Source organism: Danio rerio, chromosome 8 (assembly GCF_049306965.1).
Source record: "Danio rerio strain Tuebingen ecotype United States chromosome 8, GRCz12tu, whole genome shotgun sequence".
NCBI classification, from domain to species: Eukaryota; Metazoa; Chordata; class Actinopteri; order Cypriniformes; family Danionidae; genus Danio; species Danio rerio.
Genome location: NC_133183.1, coordinates 28,226,125 through 28,245,876, shown reverse-complemented (window position 1 = coordinate 28,245,876; position 19,752 = coordinate 28,226,125). Strand labels below are relative to the sequence as shown.

The 19,752-nt window shown below is 38.1% G+C and overlaps 1 protein-coding gene and 1 long non-coding RNA gene across 3 annotated transcripts in view; one reads left to right on the top strand and one right to left on the bottom strand.

The window, feature by feature from the left end:
* prkar2aa (protein kinase, cAMP-dependent, regulatory, type II, alpha A) overlaps positions 1-16,019 on the bottom strand; it is a 39,060-nt gene extending 23,041 nt beyond the window's left edge. Inside the window, exon 1 of the mRNA NM_001077370.2 lies at positions 15,373-16,019. Within this exon, the coding sequence (NP_001070838.2) occupies positions 15,373-15,625 (253 nt within the window). The 5' untranslated portion in view covers positions 15,626-16,019. The remainder of the gene's footprint in view (positions 1-15,372) is intronic.
* LOC141375638 (uncharacterized) lies at positions 7,270-16,010 on the top strand. Of its 2 annotated transcripts, none has more exons than XR_012384374.1 (2): positions 7,270-11,445; positions 13,211-16,010. It is a non-coding gene; the product is annotated as an uncharacterized lncRNA (long non-coding RNA). The 2 variants fall into 2 exon arrangements; XR_012384373.1 differs by having other exon boundaries at positions 10,496-11,449.
* Positions 16,020-19,752: the final 3,733 nt, after the last annotated feature.

The window sequence follows — 19,752 nt, the reverse complement described above, 5'->3', positions numbered from 1 at the left end:
TGTGGATTTAACCCCTTACTGGCAGCTAAATGGATTACTTGAAATGATGAATGAGCATGAATGAAATCTACAACACCTTGAATCAGATTTTTGCTCAAAAACAGCCATTTCATTTAGTTTTTATAAAGTCCCTAGAAGCATGTGAAGATTCAGTGCTGCTCAATATCTGTAAAATGTGTTTGTGTGCATGATATTAAAGTTAGAGGCAAGGTCAGTTGTGCCTCTGATAAGACGAGGCCATTCGCCTGCTTAATCTCCTCCTTGACTGGACAAAGTCACTGCCTGTTCTTTCAATTCCTCTCTGATTGGCTGATACGGTATTATGTGGAGCAAGCTGAAGGTCAAGGCACAGCCAATCAAAACGTACACCTTGTGACCAGAGACCTCTCATTGGCTGAACTCTTGTTCCACTGACCTGCTCTCCTTGAGCCGCCACCACTAATCAGTCTGACCTAAACATCTTGCTGAGGAGTAAACTTGTATTGTAATACCAGCATGCAAAACTGGGCGACTTAAACTGTTTGCACCAAAAAAAATAAAAAATTTTAGATTACCACAGTTTAAATCCAGTGTTGTTTTTTGTTTTGAGGTAACGTACTTCTTGTTTAGAAGCGCAGAATGAGACTAATGTTTCCTATTTAGCTGAGTAGAAAAAGAGAGAGAGGAAATTAAAGATTACATTTAATTGGAGACTAAAATAGTGTAAGCAACAATGTAGATAATGTGCATGATTTCCACATCCTGCCTAACCTCTGGCCTTACCCACGATTCCTTGAGAATGAAGAGTTCTGGTGCACTGCTCTAACGAACGGATTTGTGCCTCATTTATACTCTGCAAGTTAAGAAGGTTTAAAAGGCAAAAAACAGCATTGTGTTGTGGATGCTCCTGCACCTCATTACCCCTGGTTGCATGCACAGCATCTTTTTTGTAACGTTTGTGCAGGACTTTACTTTTATAGATGAATGACTCTGAGGTAACTTTGGCCTCTCAGGTACCTGTGTTTGAGCTGCCATCTTTAGTTTTATCCCAATTTTTTAAGTTTTTTATGTATATAATAAGTATTATTATAACCAATATGAAATGTTTTAGATTCGCTGTTCACAATTCATCAGTGTATTAACAAATATATTCACTAACCCTACATCAGCAGGTGTAATGCTGTGTTCACACCAGATGCAGAACGCGCAAATAAATTGTGCTATTCATGCATAAATACACACATGAACATTTTGTTTACTTCATTAGCAAGTCAAAATTTGTTTAATTTGCACGTCAAATTTGCTTCACAATAGACACAGATTCGCTTCATGGGCAGGGCTTCTGTCTGCCCAGTGACTCTAGTTTTGTTGCTAAATGGCTAACAAGGATTTCTATTGAGGTAATAGCTCTGCTTATGAGCTTTAGGAACGCTGCGTATATTCGTTAGGAGCCGTGTCTACTAGGTCCACTAGGTCCTTTCAGAGCTGCACCCAGAAACTTCTCCAGAAATTATACCTGGATGATGGAGGCTTTCAGCTGTGCTTCCGACTGAGCCTAAGTTTGATGAACTTTTGTCAGGTGTCGGAAAAAGGATTTCCCCTTGTGACACCAAAAACAGGTGCCACATCATAATCACGCACGGACAAGAGCAAGCTCCTGATTGGTTAACGCGCTGTGAATGTGCGCTGAAGTTCAGCTTTTCAAACTTGAGGGTTTTGTGCAAAACGCAACATTTGCACCGTCTCATTCACACCGCAGGATGTCTATTCAAGTCTTTGCATTGACTTAACATGTAAATCACCCGCACTTGACAATTTATCCACGTCTGGAGGGGATGCAGCATTACAGACTGTGATAAACCATAGTCTTATGCAAAGTTGCAAAAATGTTGCTAGTTGCAAAAGCTGAATGATCAGTTAAAACCTACTAATTTTTCATTGAAATAATAGATGATTAATTGTTGAGATAACAGATGATCAATTGTTTAAAGGTCTTATGAAATTAATATATAGTTTCTTTACATGTTAGTATCAGTAATCAATCAGTCACAAAATTCACGTTAAGAAAATATAAAACTGATATAGACATGTACAAATTGTAGTTTGTCACTTCCGCCTAAATGGAACAATGATTTTATTCATGTCAACACATACTATAGTTTTCATTAAATCATAACCAATCAAATGCTCTCTAATATCTGACAGGCCCCACCCCCTTCAAGAAGCTTCTCATTGGCTTTTCATTTGATGCGCTTGAGCTCAACTCCTCTCACTGGCAGAACGGTGAAAAAACAAAACGATTGGATGATTTTTAAAAAGCGGAGGAGCTACACTTATGCCTAGTTCAGACTGCGTGACTTTAGCCCCGATTTTGGCTCGCCGACAGGTTTTGAGAAATCGCCGACAAATGCCTGAAATCACAGGCAAAACGGTGCTTGTGCACGTGAGTTACAATCACACAGTATGAACTTTCAAAGACGCGATCTGAGAGAATCGCTGATGAGTCGCCGATGCCTGCGAGATATTTGGCGTGCTGAATATCTGGAGCTGTCGGCGATTCAAATCATGCCGTGTGAATTGAGTTTTGACTGAAAATAACGTCAGCGATCGCCTACAGCCAATGAGAGAGCAGCGGGAGGCTGGGGGAGAAGTTAAAAGCGCTCTTTTTTGGTTTATTTGGACCCAAGAAATGGAGGAAAAACTAGTGGAGGTTTGACAGGAATCAGGAGCGCCTGTGTCTGTTTGACGTTTCATACAGAAAGAAATTAGTTTATTATCAACGTTGAGGAGAAATGACTAATTCCCTTTAAACCCAGGTGAGCAAACATGTACATGTTCTACCCCATTAAAGGCTTCTTACTCATTATGTAGTTAATAACAAAAGATATACTACGTGTTTTTGGCTGTGAGACGTAGTTTGGACGAAGTTGTCGGCGATTCTTCCTATAGTAAAGTCATGCAGTGTGAAAGTCCCTGTCGCCGATCCATCTTGCAGTGTAAACAAAGCAGCGACGAAACGCCAGCCCAGATAGTCAACCAGTGTGAACACATCTGTGACACGACTACTGTGAAAATCTTGCAGTCTGAACTCGGCATTAGCCCCCACAATCTCTTCATGTTTCAGTTAAGATCACATAAAAAAAAATTACTAAAAATTATTAGGATTACATATAACAATCTTTAGATGAATCACTTATCAAAAAAACGGTTTGTTGCAGCCTTAGTTTAAGTACATGCTGACTGAACAATATTTTTATTGATATTATGTCAGTTTAAATGAAATGAAAAGTGTAGTGTTTAAAAAAAGTTTAAAGTTTGATATAATTTTTTGCTTTTATTCTTAATATATAGTGAGGATGTTCCTCCTTTTGAGGAAATTTTGAACTTGTGTCCTTTTGTCCCCCATGATTTTGTACTCCCTAGTTAAACGTGCCAAACTACAAAGGATGCAAGTCAGATACTCTACATACTTGATGCTGATGCCAATTCATTCAGCAACTACACACACAACAACTACTTCTCACATTACAATTATTCTGCACCACCCCCTGTTATTTCAAAGAAAAGAACAACAGTAAGCACATGGAGTATAAATGCCTTGCCTGTTTGAGAAGGTGTATGCACAGTCTGCAGAATCATAGTACAGGGCCATGCAAAAATAAGAACCCAGGCTTTACAGTAATGTATGTTCACATGTGTAGTTTGGTTGTTTTGGTTTGCTTGGTCTACACAAAAATAAAAAGGAACAATAAGACTCTTATAACAATGGAAACTTTAAGCTTGCATAATGTCTTGTTTTTTGTTTCTTTTAGAGGCCATAGCTTGGTGTTAGAGCTTAGGGGGTCTGTGATCGTGATGCAGATCTTGTCCGCAAGGCATGGTTATGTAAAAACTGCAAATATGCCATGAAGAAGAAGCATACACTTTCAGGTGTAGCAGTAAAACAGAGTCATGGAAAGCCATGCAAACAGCTGTCATTACAGCAGAATGATTATTTTAGAATGATCCCTTTATAGTGCAATTAAATCATTTACATCAATAAGCACAAAATCTCGATATCAACAATAATAATAATATCAATATCGCAATAAAACTCTTGAAACTGGACTTCAAATTACAAGAAATTCTATGCTAAGCTGTTTTGACAATCTTTAGTACACTGTAGAAGCACTAAATAAAATAAATAAATAAATATTCTGTGGCTTGTACGTGAACTATGGCTCTATGTAGTGAATGCTGCTCCATTTGATAGCACATGCTAGAGATTTACAACCGATCACAGAACTGGCTTTACCTGCAAAATGTTCATAACAATAGCCTTTGATTATTTTGCAGTCATAGTACCAGCACTCATGTTTTGAGCAGTCTTGGTCTGCTTGTTTGGTGTGCACTAGTTCACACAGCATAACAGAGACAGTACACAAGCTATTTTAGTGTGGCAAACTTGCCAAATGTGAGATTCCCCTTAAGCTTTTTACTCAAAAAAGGCAGAAATAGCATGAAAACCTGAATTCTATGACCGGGTGCTGATAAACTAACTTTTTATAAGCTCTCATGATTATGTTGTAATACGGTACTTCTGAAATCAATGTCCAGGGTGGGAAGAACAAACAGGGTGAGGGTAGTTAGTCACCCTCTTGCTGAAAGAGAGATATACAAGGAGGAAGTGCTAAAGTCCAGACTGTTATCAGAAACCTCAAACATGATGAATAAGAGATACAGACACACCCAGACATACAAAACATACAAACAATAGACAGACAAGAAAACAACTACTGAAGCGTTCTTTAGTGACAAACAGCCAGAAGCTGGTATGTGTGCATTCCTAATAAATGAAAGGTTCTGCAGCAAAGACAAAAAAGTGCATTACAATATGCTATGGAAAATAAGTTGTGTGACTAAAAGCAAATGTTTTAGATGTTTAACAATGCAGACATCTCAGGGTTCTGTTCGGTTTTTGGGTCACTGTTTCAGTTCGATATACTATATGATATGTTCAGCAAAAAAACATTTTCAATATAAAAAGGCGCATCGTAATGTTTAATTACCTGTTCAGGTGAGGCACTTATCGGATTTCCTGAAGTTATCTTCGAGCTTTTAGGTTTTATAATAAAATAACAAAGAAGGAAATTTAGTTTAAACAAAAATAGTGACATACAGCGCAAGCTTCTGGGCCCAAGTGTAGCACGCGTTAATTTCATTCTTATGTGAAAGCGTCCCAAACTTTAACGCTTACTGTTCAGTAACAAGACAATGATTTCAAATTCATTAAATCTGCAAACATTTTGATTTTAAAACAAACAAGATTTTTTTTAATTTTGAACATTTACTGATTAGTAAAGTGCCATTTAGGCAATTTTTGAAGTTCTTAAAAATGTAACATTTAATAATTATTATACGGTTTCAAGCAGTTCAAATTATTCAATATTTACCTACAATATTTATAAGCAGTTCTGTGTTGTTTTATTACCGAACGGTTAAAAATAAACACATACGTTTATATGGAAGTTTTATTAATTAATATTTAATTAAGTTATAAGTTATTCCTTAGTTTTTACATAAAAAGCAAATTAACTTAGGTAGGCTACTTTATTTGTTGGTGGTACAGGAGGAACATTTTCGCCAGTGAATAATGTTCTCATCATTTAAAAAAACAGATAAATTAACTTGCGAAAATGTTGCAATAAGAATGCAAGCTCTTAATCATTCTTCATAATCTTATTTGTACATGCAATAAACCTATATTGTGCTGACAAGAACAAGCCCTAAAACAAAATCCAGAGAGAGAAGAGTTTTTAATATGCTATTAATAATAGTTATTAATATTAATGATCATAAACACGAACTGCGTTGTATGATAAACGCCTTCACAATGTCATGTCTACAATCTTTATAACAGATAAATCCATGTTATCGCCATCTCCCCAGCCAGGTTTTCATCTGTTTTTTTCTTCTCGCTACAAACAATAATATATGGCTATAGCAGACCCGGCGCCAGAATGTCATAACTGATGAGGCATCTTAATGCCATATTAGGGGCACTTGGTGACTCGGTCCCTATTGTTAATGTAATTTATTTATTCACTTATTTATTACTTTGCATTACTGCCTAAGTTACTGACTTAAGGCAGAAATATACTTTTTTATAGTAACAATAGTATGCAGTTTCGCTATTAGGTTTCATCAATGAAAGTTATGCAACGTTACCATTTATTAATGCAGACAGATCATGGCTTCAGCGCCAGACCAGTGGTTTAAATTATATTTTACTCCTTATTTCTAAAAAATTTGGATATTGCAGGATTTTTAAAGATTATCATTAAGCCTACATGCAGCGCATATGAGAGATTGATGAGGCAAATCCCATTTACTCATGCACTATACCCTTTTCATTTATGACAAAGTGCATAATGGGATGTTTCTTATTGCAACTGTTAGCGATGTCAAAATGAAAGCAAACATTATAAAAGGGTTTTGCGTTTTATCAATTGTATAGTTTAGTTTAAATACTAATGAATATAATAAATTATTATATTAATTATAGTGTAGACTACTGTGCAGTATCCAACAAAACATTTTATTAGGTTACTCTAATAGACCTAATCCCTAACTGAAAAACGAATGTAAAAATGACATGCAGTTTCGTCTCTGCTAAAATGTATTCAACAACAAATTTCTTTTGATTTTTTTTTTCCTTTAGGAATCAAGTTTGTGTTTAAAGAATTAGTTAACTAAAATGTGAAATGAATGTCCAGTTCTTTCCCTTAGTGGGCCTCCGCTTGCACGTTTTAAAGGCTACTGGCGCACCCTGACCTGATGCGGGAACCAGATCTCTGCACTATTGCTTTAATTTCACAATTTTCATCATTTCATTGCATTTTTATATCGTAAAATATCTAAATTTATGTTCTGTAAGTAGTAGGAATGATGGGAGTGTTAATAATTAAAGACTGAAAGAACTTTCACTTTTGATTGAACTTCTGTCACGGATTATTTTAGTATGATTGACAACCAACCCCCCACCCGCCGGGAAAAAAAACACCCACCACCACCGCAACACCAGCTGTTGTTGGTGACTTACCACCGCGGTAGTAAAAAATTGCCATTGTCACAGCCCTACATTCAGCCCTAAATGTGACTATTGCAGATACACAAATTACGATACAGATGCTAAAACAATATTGTGCAGGCCTACTTGCCAGTAATTTAATAAGTAGCTTTTGTTTAGATTTGGAAAAAAATATTCTATGAACCTATAGTGCGTATTTCTTTCTCAACTCTTTTAAGTTCTTTTTAAAGTTAAATCTGTGAAATGTGTATGATTTTAAACAAAGCAATTATTTATTTACTTAAAATAAATGTATACTTTATTTATACTGTGTAAAGCCTGATTTATACTTCTGCGTCAGATGACCGGCGTAACCCACGGCGCAGGCAACGCGCGTGGCTGTGCATTTATACTTCTGCGCGCTGTCTCTGTCGGTCTGCATTAACACTTCCAAAACGCTAGTTGGCAGTGAGGTGTAAATATTCCTCTGTGTCGAGTTTCTTCGCTACTTTTTTGCATTTCCTGAACACTTCCGGGATGTACAAGTGGCTCAAACTCGCTCATTTTGAGGCAGGAACCGGCGGACGTGCAACAACTTTAACTATGAGGTAAACACAATACAAAACTTTCCATCCGGAGCTCCTTCACGGGACTCCACACTTGTAAACAATCGCTCGTGCGGCGTCGTGCCATTCGCGCGGCTCTCGTTCCCGCCCAGACTCGTCAGCGCTACCAAGCCGACCAATCACAGAGCTTACGCTACGCGTCGTTGCGACGTGTAGTTACATTTTTTGAGAGGTGCACGTCAGTGATGGCGATGGCCACGGCGAAGGACTATGCGTCAGCGCCGTAGCATACGCCGGTGTTTGACGCAGAAGTATAAATCAGCCTTAAGTGTGTGTGTGTGTCTAACTGCAAAAACCTGACTTCAGTTCAGCAAAGTCAGGAAGACATTCTCAGATGAACCGCATCATGGTTATGACTACACGCTAACTGCCTGAAAAAATTCACTTCCTTTTTACATTTAGTTCTGTTTGATCCTCTCATTTAAAAAGCTTCACACTTTCAGATGTTGTATTAATATATATATTACATCTTCTATCATATCAAAACACATTGGCAACAGGAAACCCAGCAGTGAGTAGGAGAACAAACAGTTTCTTTGACAGTGTGCATTTGCAGGTGGCCGTGTTGTGGGAGTATAGAGACTCCTTAAAGAGTCCTTAAAACAGCAGACTGCTCTGTTCCACTCTGATTATCACGATTAAAACAAAGAGCACACTCTCTTCCAATAAGAGGACCTAAAACACGCAAGCTCTACATTTATACTTTAATTCATTTCTCTTCACTTCACAATAGAGCTTTTCTATTAGAAACAAATTTGTACTCAGTTATTCAAGGGTGCTGTTCCAGACCGAGGCCAAAGAGAAATGTTCTGTTTTTCAATAACGTGTGTGCATTTAGGTTTGGAGTTTAGCAGAGATGCAGTGTGGTTAAAGGCAATGGTGGCATTCTAATTCAGTGACGTTGTTTTGGTCGGCGTGTTATGAAAAACTGCAAACTGAAACCTCTAAGAGTACTTTTAACTTCCTCCACCTAAAACCTGTTGTAATAAAGGAACAAGTATTCAAATCTGGAGCAGTCGAATCTATTGAAACATCCTGCAGAATACACTGGCAGCTGTGCAGTGATGTGCAGATGTTTTCTTGACAGAATGACGCAAAGCAAGAAAGATCAGGGTGGGATGGTGCTTTCCTCTGCCTAAACCATGCCCCAACATGCTTTGGATTCCTCCGCTCACTCGAGCTCCACTGTGGAACAACATGTGCCTCACTCTTCTGTATGTGCTTCAGTCAAACGCTGCTATCATGGTTGGGTATGCTGACAACTACGAAATACAAATCAATTTATGAATCTTGGCACCGCTCTTTGACCCAGATGTTCTTTGGCCGATGATGACGTACTAAAAGCAACTGTGAAAATAATCTACCCAGGTGTTTTCAAACAACAGCTTTTTCAACAACAGCAAACTAAAGCTAGGTTCACACTGTTAGTCCAGATCCAATTATATGTATAGCTCACCGGTTGGTCCAACAAACATGTCAAAGTGGGGAAATCCATACTGTAACCTTGCCTTCGTATATTTGGTTTATTAAAGTCTGGATAGCGAGAACTCTGAGAAATGTTTCTAAATGCATTATAAATGTATCACTGTTGAGTTAAACTGTTATTCAATAATTCTGATTGATTTTTGGGCAAAGCTAAAACAGTGATTCAATGAAGCCAAAAAGTGGCATCGCCCCTAACAGTACAATAACTACAAACGTAACAAATTGCAAACATTTTGGTCGCATATGTACCCGAAATGTTATCTATGTGACCTAAAATTATATTTGGGAGCATTTGTGTGAGCGCAGAAAATTAGAGTCGTGCAACCGGTTTTTACTGCAAAATGTTCATTGCATGTGCATGTTTAGGAGACATTCACAGAGAATGCATCTTTGCACTAAAAAACACCAAATGCAGTGCTCAGGAATTGTTTAAAACAGTTGACAGGTCAACTTGCTGCAGTAAACAAATACCGCACTGCTTCCCCTGTCTTCAAACTCTTTTTATTGGCCCCCTGCTCTAGAACCTAATGCGAATGGATTGGTTAATATCATCTGTCAATCACTCAGTTCAGATGAAAGAGAGCTACAGTCGGGAAAATTCGATTCAGTTTTAGAAACCACCTGAAGTTACAAAAAAAAGAAACATCTAATAAGTGATCATGTGGTGAATATTAATCCACCATTTACACTTTTTGAAAAGTGTTGCAGTGGGTTAAAGTGTGCTATGAAAATGACTAAAGCCATTCCCTGTAAAGCCAGTGGGACGGAGTTTTCAAGTAGCAGTGTTTGCCACATTTACACATTTTAAACACAAGATGTTTTAACGTTATTTAATCCTTCAATTAATCGTCAAAATGCTTACAGTTGTGCAACTAAGATTAAACTAAAATTGCAGCTCATAAAAAGACATATGAAAAGTCATAAATTGCAGCTCATAAAAAGACATATGAAAAGTCATATGTAGGCCCACACGGAATCTGCGCAGTCAGAATCCCTCAGATTTTCCACAGATTTCAGCAGATTTTTAGCCCATCATTTATTCTGTTTATTTACTTGAGTAAATGTTTGTAAATCTATATTTATTCAGTTTTTAAATTAATTACAGTAATATTATTGACTAATGTTGAAAATGTATAAAAATGTTCATCTGATTTATGTACAGTGCAGTTTGTACAGTAATATTTTCTGTTTTTAGTAGATATATTATAGGAGAGTTTAATATTATTTGTTATTATTATTATTTGTTATTAAAATTATTATTTGTTTACCAAATAAAGTGAATCTAATTGGATTTGCAATTTAAACATTAAATAAAAGTTTAAAAAGATATTATTTTTTATTTCACATATATAGTTTTAGTTATGATACTCCCAAAATATTTTTTTCTGCAGATTTTTAGCAAATTTTTTGGCAGAAATAGCAAAAATTGTCAGCAGATTCCCTAGTCATATGCCAATATCATCTGTGCCACATCAGTCACTACCTGTGAGAACAGCAAAGTTATTATCGTTAACTAAGTTCATGTTATTTGCATCAGGTAGCGCGTGCAAGGCCAGTAGGTGGATACAGATTTTTGTTTGTTTGTTAGTTTTTGTTAAATATATTATCTAAAACTCGTAACGGTGGTCATAATTTTTTGGTGTGAGTGCCTAAACTTTGACTGGTGCGCTCTGCTACTGCATATTAGAACCAGTGGTTCTCCCATTCAACTTTCAGTTACTGTTACTTTCCATTGCATGTCTACATTTTGGTAGATATAGAGCAGAATACAGTTTAAAAACATTGAGCGTTGCATTGTAAATGCAAGCTGTACCACTTTTTCTTTTTTCAAAATGCTCTGGAGCTTGTGCTCTCATGGTATCTGTTGGTGCTAAGCAACAATGAGACATGCTCGCCTTGAAGACAAGAAGGTTTCAAGTCGATGCTTTTGATTCAGAATTTTAAAAAAGGAAAAAATCAGCTGCATTGTAAAGCCTTATGAGGCAGAAGCAAAAATCTGGAAAGCGGACATGCACATCTTCACCAGTCTCAACATTCATAGAGGTGTGAAGAAGACTAGACTAACTGAAAGTTTACTATCATGTTTCAGTTGACTTGCACTTTAACACAACACAATTCTTGTTTCCATAATGTGCAAAATCGAATCTGGGCCTATGTGTGTTTCCTGAAGAAAAACAAAACTCACTGCTTTACTTTAGTATTATGGCCTTGCTGAAAAAACAAACAAGCTAATCACAATTGTTTCCAGAATTGTTGAATGCATAATTTGTTCTTTCAACCTTGGTAAGAACTGTTGTCATCACTTAGGTCAGTGGTTCCCAACCTGGGGTCCGCGCCCCCCTAAGGGGGGCGCCAGAGTTCACAGGGGGGGCGCGGGAGAGGATAAGTATTGAGGTAGAAAAAGGCATAAAAATGGTCCACTATTATAAAGGGCTTTGCAATTAATCGAAAATCCGATTTAGATTTCGGTTTCAAACGATTATAAAAAAGCATTAATCGAGATAAATGATTATTGCATCATATTTCGCCACAGTTGTACACGTGTTGCTCTTAAAAGCGCAAAAGAGCTTATGTGTGTGTGCAGCACGATCACGCAGTCAGAAGCATGCAGCCGGTCAGCATTCACTCTCATTCACACACTGAGACGAGCAGAGGAGCGCAGACATCTAAAGTCATTAACGTGAGCGCTTTAATGGTCAAATAGGTGTCAAAACGCGGTGTTTAGTGATTATTTACATTAACCCTCATTTGTGTAATAAACAAACGAGTTGAGGATCAAAAGACGTGAAAGAGAAACCATTAAAGAGATAGTGCGCTATAATCCTTCTGCCGCCTGTTTTTATTATTATTAAACAAACATAACGAGAAAACCTTTGCTGCTCTTGACTGAAGGATTGCTGTAGCTAAAGTGTTTTTCTTACAGTGAAGATGCTTAAAGCACAGTTTGTTTCATATTTTTATGCTATTGTATTTATTTCTCTTTCCATTGCAGGGTGGAAAATAACTGTATGTATACAGTTGAAGTCAGAATTATTAGCCCTCTTGAATATTAGCAAACCTTTTCCTGCCCAACTTCTGTTTCATGGAAAGAATATTTTATTAACTTATTTCTGAACATAATAGTTTTGATATCTCATTTCTAATTACTGATTTCTTTTTGTCTTTGCTATAATGACAGCACATAATATTTTACTAGATATTTTTCAAAATACAAGCATTCAGATTAAAGTGCAGTTCAAAGGCTTAATTAGAGTAATAAGGCAAGTCATTATAACGGTAGTTTATTCTGCAGACAATCAAAAATATATATTGCTTAAGTAGGCTAATAATATTGACCTTAAATTGGTTTCAAAATATTTAAACCTGTCTTTATTCTAGCTAAAATAAAACAAATAGATGAAAAAATATTATAGGAAATACTGTTAAAATTCCTTGCTCTGTTAAACATAATTTTTAACTGGCAATGGTTTTGAATAATCGTGATTACAATTATGACCAAAATAATCGTGATTATGATTTTTCCCAAAATCGAGCAGCCCAAAAAAAAAATAATAATAATCTAAACACATGCTTAAAATTCCAACATAATAGTGAAAATAATTAAAATAAATAACTTTAAATAATTATTTAAATTTTACTCACTCAGGCAATCTGCTTGTCAACATGTCGTAAAGGCAAAATTAAAACAAAAATGGCAGACAGACGTAAATGCTGTGATTCTTCAGAGGCGAATAAAAAGATTAGACAGTATGACAAAGCCTACCTAAATTTTGGTTTTATTGAAGGCCAAGAGAAGTTAAAACTGATTAATTAATATTTTCTATACATATTACTATATATTACACAAACACACACACACACACACACATATATATATATATATATATATATATATATATATATATATATATATATATATATATATATATATATATATATACACACAGTACATATGTGTGTGCGTGCGTGCGTGCGTGCGTGTGTGTGTATTTATATGTTGGGGGGGCTCCAGTGTTTGTATATGCTTATGGGGGGGGGCCCCAAAGAAAAAGGTTGGGAACCACTGACTTAGGTGATGGAGAGCTAAATTTTCACTACCTAAAGCTTGAAATAAAAACAATGTCAGACTACTGCTATAAAAGTAGGGCTGCACAATACGTCATTTCACGCAATGTGCACATCTGCAATAGTAACATCGCAAAAATATGCAATGTTGAGCCTGAATTATAGTTGAGCAGGAGCTACAGAATTGTATTTAATTCCTTTATTTATATTGAATGTATATAATTTATGCAAAGTAATTGTTACTTAGAATGTTTGTCTTGTTTCTATCCCAAATGTCTACATCAAAGCAAAGCAAAAACAAGATTTTACTCACCTTTACGGCAGATAACGTTTTTTGTTTTAAGGAAAAACACTTAAATTTGACTTATTTCTACTGACGGTAAAAACAAAACAATATTTTACTTGCTCTAAGAATTGTTTGATATTAAGACTAGAAATGAAAAAACAAAATAAGAAAAGCATTTTTTGCATTGTGATTATTCAATTTCTGTACCTGATTACTGTTAGACTCCACAGAAAACCATCAAATGGTGCTAGTCAAAATAGCACCATGAAACTGTAGTCATAACACAATATTTATCGTAGAAATAATCGCAATTTCAGATTTTATCAATGTCGTGCAGCCCCATCCTATAAAATTAAATAATAAACGTATAATCTATGAACTGTTCTAATTGTTCTTGCTATTTTGTCTTTTTACGTAGATTTCCTTACATCACCACAGGCTTCCATCATCGCAATAAGCTTGTAAGCACATGGGCACTCATCAAAATTGCCCTCACATTCTCCTAATGAATGACTAAAAGATATAGACTCACTGTAGTGCGCATTAGTTCCTTATTCTGCTCAAATGCATGACATTTTTAAAATTCATGTCATATGAAACTGTTCTTCTAACTAGGTTAAAAGAGAGCTACAGTTCCAACCACACACGTTTGCAATGCTGTTTGTAAATTGTGCTAAAACAACCACAGAGCAGTCAGACCAAATTAACAAACAATACTTACATATATACAGAGATTTGGTCTAACAGCAAGGCTCTTGCACTATAAAAAAGCCACTTAGCTCAATTATCCACCATTTTCAAAATGACTAAAATTTTAAAATCAGACAACTCGACTATAAAGATGTCATTTAAACTTCTCTTAAAACATCAGGTGATGGTTGGTTCAACAAAATTGTCTGAATATTTGATTAGGTAGAGATTGCAATCTACTGTTGCTCGATTATAACCACTGTGCATGTAAAAGTATTTTCAGTTCCATGTTCAGACATGATCATTTAACACGCTGCTTTACTACGGTATACAGCAGCAATGCATATTCAAACGTGAGAAGGGAATGATGCACCAGCTCAAATACAAACCACTGAAAGCACACAATCTTGAGTGATCTCAAATCAGATTTAGCACACAGATAGGGCTGGACTTCCTTATTCCGTTCAATAGGTTATGAAAACAATTACAACCTTAAATATCAAAACAAACAATTTATAATCCACACAAAGACATTCAGGTATTGCACACCCTGCGGCTTGATGAAATATGATTAAGCGATTTGTTCATGTGAACTAATCCCCCTATCCATTTCAACACTGCTTCCTCACGTGGCCCAGATTTCCCCCAATCACTTATTTTTTTAAGAATGCTTTAATTCACAAATGCTGACTTCAGAAATGTCTGCCAGTGAATCTGCTCGGGAGGCGCAGCTGTTCGCTCTGCACTACATGAAAGGAAAGAGGGGCTTGCTTTGATGTGCACGAGCGCACCTCTCTCCATTATGAAAAATCCCTGTTAGCATTCTCAATGGCCAGCCCGCATCCATTCATACAAGCAATTCATACTGCACGAATGGGTTAGCATCGCACTCACGCCACAAGCCGTCTCTATTCAAAAGGAGATGCATAAATATTAATGCAAATCCATTACTAGAGCATTTTAATTTTGCATGCATTCTGGGGATGCCTAGTGCAGGCTACTTGTCACCCTGTCAATCAAGCGCATGGATGAGAGCGAGTGCCATGGAAACAGCCTAGATAGGACCGTTGCTCACGTTACCCATCATCACTAGGGAAATCTGACACCCTTGTTAGCCGTGCAAACACACTATCCACTAAAACAAACGCAGTCTCATGAGTTACAGGCAGCTCGTTTAATAAAGAGGCACTCACGCTCAAAATCTGAGTCATCGTCCTCGTCATCTTCGTCCCCGTTGGACTCTGTCTGCATCGGCTCGCCATCAAACATCACTCCCTTCCCCCCGGTTTTGGCGGCGGCCCCGGACCCGTCCTGGCTCCTGGTGTCCCGCAGGCGGGTGAAATACTGCACGGCAAACTCCACCAGGTCCGGCGGCCTCTGGCGCAGCACCTCCACGGTGTAGCCTTGAAGCAGCTCCGTCAGCCCGACTGGAATCTCAATACTCATGTTTAAACAGTAGTAGGGGTTGTGCAGAGATCTGACCCTGTTCTAAATGGCTCCTGAACTATGGTACAAAAATATAAATCAAGTCCTTCCCGTATCAGTGCATGCAGCGGGTTACAGCGCAAGAAGCTCACGAGGGACTTAGTTAATTTTCGTAGCAAAGGTCAGCTGAATCCAGCCCAACACATAAGATTCTTCGGGTTTTTCTTTCCCAAGGTGGGAATTAATCAGGCCGAGTAGTAGAAAATAAAGGCTGACAGCTCTGTTTCCTCCTGCTGCTGCTGCTGCTGAACAGATCTCTTGGCAGGGATTCTGTACTGTACTGTGCGTTGATCCAATGGCTTTAAATTAAAATCGCCCCTCTATTGTGTAGAATCTTACAAAATAAGCGATGAATAGGAGTCAAAAAGTGGAGTTAATGAGATTAGAAGCTGATTAAAGCCAGGCTGAGTGTTAGCGGTGCAGCTATCTGAGTTAGCAGACAAGGCCTTGCCTTTGCTCCAAGCGTGTTTAGTTTCTGTGTCAGGCGTTTGGCTGCTTGATAGTTTGATTAAGGATATGCGAGAGAGAATGAGCCAGTCGCGTGAGAATGAACTATTAAATATGCTTAAATTCAAAGAGCTGTGTATGTTTAATGACAGCTCCGCCTGTCGATATCACCAGCGTCCCTCTAGTCCGTTTTCCTCCAAAGATTCACGGTTTTGCTGGTCGTTGTAAACACGGCAGGTGGTTGTGGAGGTGTGTGGGTAACAGGCTCTACGCTGTGTCGTCGCCGGGGGTTCGTCAAGGAGCGAGGCCGCGCCGGGGTGAGTGTGCAGGCGGCCCCGCGCTGACAGGGACACCGGGCTGGAAGGAGGCAGAGCAGAGCAGGCCTTCTAGTCTTGGTAAATCGGACAAGTGTCAGCTGTCACCGGAAAGCACGAAACGGCGCCCACGGAGACGACGACACCGGCACTCGCGCGCCTCCAAGCATGAAACTGCTACGAAAACCCTCGGTAAACTCCAACCTCTGTGAAGCTGTGGATAATCGCCTCGCCTGTCGCTGTCAGAGCCGCGGTCCTGAATGCATATGTGTCTGGACGTCGAATAAAACAAATTTCGCCATGTATGAGCTGAAATTTTCTCGTTTTTTTTCCTGTGAGAACAGACCGCTGGATCCTCCTGAGTTGCACACTCTCTCCTTCTCCACCGCCGCTGAGCCTCGGGGGCGCGGTCACAGAGTTCGAGAGCGAGCCACAACGTCAAACCCTGATGGATGGCGAGATGAACCAATCGCAAAGCAGCATGAGACACTAGCCCCGCCTCTTTGAAGCGTGCTTGTGCGAGATTTAGGAAGTGGGTGAAGATGAGTTATTTTGCGAGGCTGTTATGGGGTTCAGGGCCAATTCTGACCTCAGCGAGAACTCAGCGATGAGCAAAACACGGAATCCCTCTCTCAGTCAGTAATGCAAGTGAGTGAAGTAAAAACAAAAGTAGCCTACAACAAATCTAAAAGGTGGAGCTGTCACGACAAGAGTTTAGCCTATTCTGTGCACGCGTATGCCGCCATAAAACGTCAAACATTAACTTTTATCATCGAATATGATGTACGACATGAGTCGTTTATTAGGTCAACTTTAAAAACCCAAAGGCTACCACTGACTGAGAATTCCTAGAAGGGCTCGGTGGTCTAGAAGGCTCCATCTTAAGGAGAACTGATGAAATGAATATCCGCCAGGAGAGCAGGAGTTCCCTGTCAGTAAATATAGAGCAGTCGATCTATTCTCGGGTCTCCATTCAGGTCGCAGGTAAAGCCGTTGCCATGGACACACAGAACCACCTTTAAATCCTCCAGTCATTTCCTCGAGGTCCCCCTCGCGCCCCCTGCCGGATAGTAACAGCTCACCGTGAAAGCCGGATTTCCTCTTTTCTCGAAGGGATTGTTCACTCAGCGTCATGTAATTACAAACCTGTGTTTTCTTCTTCTGTGGAACACAACATGAGACGTGTCATCCTTTAGTCAGCATTCACTTATTATTCGCTTATGTAAGGTGTCATCCATTTTAACGCTCGCAGTGCATTTACAATCTGGCCAATATTTACACTAAAAGATTCATTCTTTAGTCATAACCATAACCTTTTATTATTAGCAAACTTTTTAATTAGTGAATATTAAGAAAAATTAATTACTGGATATACCCCTTTAAAAGGGTGACAAGGTGACTCAGTGGTTAGCACTGTCACCTCACTGCTAGACATCCGGTATAGGTAATTGGCCGTGGTGTATGAGTGTGAATGTGAGTGTATGGAAGTTTACCAATACCGGGTTGCAGCTGGAAGGGCATCCACTGCATAAAACATATGCTGGATAAGATGACGGTTCATTCTGCTGTGGCGACCCCTGATGAATAAAGGGACTAAGCCGAAGGAAAAGGAATAAATGACCCCATTAATAAAGAAATAAGATAACTAAGAATCACACACACACACACACACACAAACACACACATTCACTCACTATCTCTCTCCTTCAATCAAGACATGAATTATAATACTGGTGAGAAATCCTTTTTGAAGATTAAATTATGGCCTTTAAAAGTACAAATAATCTACTAACTTTCCTAATGAAACCCATTTGAATTACTGATCTTAATTAAATTTGTAGTGAAAAATAATGACAAAGTCAATTAACCTCCATTTCATAGCCATTTATAACAAAATAATGTAAAGGTTATGCCTAAAAAATAGCAAACAACATAAATACACTCACCGGCCACTTTAATGGGTACACCTTATTAGTACCGGTTTGGACCCCCTTTTGCCTTAATTCTTTGTTGCATAGATTCAACAAGGTATTGGAAACATTCCTCAGAGATTTTGATTCATATTGACATGATAATATCATGCAGTTGCTGCAGATTTTTGGCTGCACATCCATGATGTAAATCTCCCGTTCTATCACATCCCTAAGGTGCTCAATTGGATTGAGATCTGCTGACTGTGGAGGCCATTTGAGAACAGTGAACTCATTGTCATGTTCAAGAAACCAGTCTGAGATGATTCGCGGTTTTTGACATGAAGCATTGTCCTGCTGGAAGTAGCCATTAGAAGATGGGTACATTGTGGTCATAAAGAGATAGACATGGTCAGCAACAATACTCAGGTAGGCTGTGGCGCTGACACAATGCTCAATTGGTACTAATGGGCTCAAAGTGTGCCAAGAAAATATCCCGCACACCATTACAACACCACCAGCAGCCTGAACCGTTGATACAAGGCAGGATGGTTCCATGCTTTCATGTTGTGGATGCCAAATTCTGACCGTACCATCCGAATGTTGCAGCAGAAATCAAGAATCATTAGACCAGGTAACATTTATTGATACTTCTATTGTCCAATTTTGCTGAGCCTGTGTGAATTATAGCCTTGAGTCACTTTTATGTGATTGGCTGGTTAGAAATTTAGTTTAGTTTTTAGTTTTAGTTAACAAGCAGGTGGTCAGGTGTACCTAATAAAGTGGCCGGTCACTGTACATTTTGCTTGTATAACATTCTAATAAAAAAGTACTAAAATAATTTATTTCCTAATATAATAACTAAGAACATATAATATGGGAATTATCAATATTAACCCAATTAGAATTAATGCAACAATCACATTTCTTTAAATGAATAAATTTTTCCTCTGACAAAATCAGGTCCTGCTTTGTTTTCTCTAAATATCTATAAGCAATGAAACAATATAACTTTATGCTTTTTATGCCAACTGTAACACATTCGTCCATGTTTAAATTTAAATAGGGAAAACGTTTATAAATGACTACATGCACAAGCCTGTTGCCTACAGAAACTAGATCAGAAATTCACCAAGGGAAACAAGCCCACTGGAATAATAGCTGTGTGACTTCAAAGGACCGTTTTCTAGAACAAATTGGATCATAATTTAGTTTTACACTATCTGGTTCTAAGAAAGGTCATTGCAGTGAATTCCTGAGAATCATTGATTCAGGCATTGCGATCAGAAAGAACAATCTTAAACAATTCAGATGTTCTGGGAAGAAAAGGGCTTTTTATATAGAAGGGCTTTTTTATTTAGAGCCTCGGGGTTTCATTAAAACACATGACCAAGACATAACACCATGGTGGAATCAT